This window comes from Corylus avellana, chromosome ca10 (assembly GCF_901000735.1).
Source record: "Corylus avellana chromosome ca10, CavTom2PMs-1.0".
In the NCBI taxonomy this organism is placed as follows: domain Eukaryota; kingdom Viridiplantae; phylum Streptophyta; class Magnoliopsida; order Fagales; family Betulaceae; genus Corylus; species Corylus avellana.
Genome location: NC_081550.1, coordinates 7,561,580 through 7,564,086, shown reverse-complemented (window position 1 = coordinate 7,564,086; position 2,507 = coordinate 7,561,580). Strand labels below are relative to the sequence as shown.

Genomic DNA, 2,507 nt, shown 5'->3' with positions numbered 1-2,507 from the left:
AACGCTAAGCCAACTTTCGTTTCAAGTGCTTACTCTCTAACGTGTGGGTTGCAACGTCAACTTTTCACTACAACGTTTTTTAATCTTATCTGCTTATTCTCCATCTTTTTGAACATAAGCACTTGAAAGTGTAAAAAAGAGGGGTTTTCGTATCTCTTTGGACGCCTGTACTTGATTACTAGTAATATAGATTTTGAGTAATGCTACACATTACTTGGCATGACTTTTGAAATCGTTATTAGATTTGAAATTAATCATTTTTTGAATTTTGATTATCTAATGATAATTTTTAAAAGTCACGTCAAAAAACGTGAGTAAAAATATGCGTAGCATTTCTCGTAGGCTGGCGTGCAAGGAGAACTAAAATGATAGTTTTGTAGTGATGTGACTTTCACCTTTAATTACCTTAAGGAGTTCTGACAATGGGTAACAACATCAATCCAGAGCTACAATGCACTTGTATATATATATTATGCTGCTTTTGCATTTTCAACCTCTTTCTTTCAGTGTAAATTCTCTTGTACTTGGAGCCGTACAAAGTAAAAGACAAGAAAACGTGTTGATCGAATACAAGTAATATTATTATATCCCTCCTACATAATGCTTTCTTCTTATAAATCAAGGCCTGTAGATCCCCTCCAAAAGCATCATCTGGAGCCCTCCATTTCTCCTCCTCCCCTTCCCCCTCCCCCTCCCTCATCAGTTCATGCAAAAAACAAGAAAACTTGTCTGCCACTACTTGGATAGCAGCCACAGAGATGAGCACTGCAAGCCCTGAGAAACAAATGCTGCTACTCACTCGATGCTGCTCCTTCCTTAAGGCCCTGCCTCAGAGGCTTGCAGCCAAGGCATTTGAGATTGCTGCCTCCACCAAAAAGCTTGCCCAAGATGACCCCAGAAGAGTAACTCACTCAGCAAAAGTTGGAGTTGCACTCTCCTTGGTTTCCTTGGTCTACTACTATCAGCCACTCTATGTCAATTTTGGTGTCTCAGCAATGTGGGCAGTTGTCACTGTGGTTGTCGTTTTTGAATTCTCTGTAGGTAATGTTTTGGAACATGTTGGAAATTCTAGACAAATTCTCAAGTTTATAGGTTTGTATTTGTTCACTTGTAAATCAAATCAAATTAAAGCAAACAATTCTTGGCATGCTTTCAGGAGCCACTCTTGGAAAAGGTCTCAATAGGGGATTGGCAACATTGCTAGCTGGTGCTTTGGGTGTTGGAGCTCACCATCTAGCTAGCCTCTGTGGACAGATAGGTGAACCCATTCTACTTGGGATCTTTGTCTTCCTCCAAGGTGAGCTCTTTTTCTTCTTATTTTTTTGTCACGTTATCTCAGTTGTATAACAGTAGCATTATTCATTTTACAAATATGTGAATAATAAGTAGCCAATGGGTTTGTACCACATGTGCTGCAGCTACTACATCAACATTTGTACGGTTCTTCCCAAAAATCAAGGCAAGATATGATTATGGGCTGTTGATATTTATATTGACATTCTCCCTGATATCTGTGTCTGGTTTTCGAGATGATGAGATATTAGAGTTGGCACACAAGAGGCTATCAACCATTATCATAGGTGCCTCAGCCTGTGTGATAATATCCATTTTGATTTGCCCTGTTTGGGCTGGAGAAGATCTACACAATCTGATTGCTCTCAACATGGAAAAGCTGGCCAACTTCTTAGAAGGTACAACTAAAAAAAAAAGTACACAACCTGTTCATAGACATGCATAAAAGAAAAAAGGACTAAAAATCCAACATGCTAATTAATTATATTGTCCTTTTTCTCCTTCAATTTATGAGCATCAATAATCATAGCTTATAGAACTTGACAAATTCATAGGATTTGGAGGTGAATACTTCAAAACATCAGAAGATGGAGAGGGTAATGATCATCATGACAAGTTGTTTCTGAAAGAATACAAGAATGTTCTCAATTCAAAAAGTACTGAAGAATCCTTGGTGGGTAACAAGTTCTCTCTGTCCCTGTCTCTGAAAATTTACTTAAAAAATCCTCAGATGTTGATCATATGATGTTTTTTGCAGGCTAATTTTGCAAGCTGGGAGCCTTGTCATGGCCAATTCCAGTTCCGCCACCCTTGGAAACAATACCTTCAAATTGGAGCTCTAACCCGCGAATGCGCCTACCGAATAGACGCCCTTAGTAGCTACCTCAACTCTGATGTTCAAGTAAGACACATAAATAATGGACCAAAAAAGTATGTCCATTTCAAACAAAGGGCAACTTTACTTGCCCTCGGCTATCATTGTTTTTGTAATCATAATCTTGAACGTTTAATTTTTGCAATGTCCGTATTCCAAAAAAAAATTTCTTTCAATTTTATCCTTCCGTTAAGATTTTCAGTCAAATCCTGATAAAGAATGTCAAAAGTAGTGTTGGCCGCCAACGGTGAGTCTAATGACACGTGACCAAACTATGGATTAGGTGATTCACGGCCATTTCACCCGTTCTATTTTTTTATTAGTTTCTTTTTAATAAAAG

The 2,507-nt window shown here is 38.2% G+C and overlaps 1 protein-coding gene across 1 annotated transcript in view; it reads left to right on the top strand.

Moving 5' to 3' along the window:
- The first annotated feature begins 665 nt into the window (after nucleotides 1-665).
- Nucleotides 666-2,507, top strand: part of LOC132164339 (aluminum-activated malate transporter 2-like) — a 3,133-nt gene continuing 1,291 nt past the window's right edge. Inside the window, exons 1-5 of the mRNA XM_059574836.1 lie at nucleotides 666-1,041; nucleotides 1,157-1,297; nucleotides 1,419-1,691; nucleotides 1,848-1,966; nucleotides 2,051-2,194. Coding sequence (XP_059430819.1) covers nucleotides 759-1,041; nucleotides 1,157-1,297; nucleotides 1,419-1,691; nucleotides 1,848-1,966; nucleotides 2,051-2,194 — 960 coding nt within the window. The 5' untranslated portion in view covers nucleotides 666-758. The remainder of the gene's footprint in view (nucleotides 1,042-1,156; nucleotides 1,298-1,418; nucleotides 1,692-1,847; nucleotides 1,967-2,050; nucleotides 2,195-2,507) is intronic.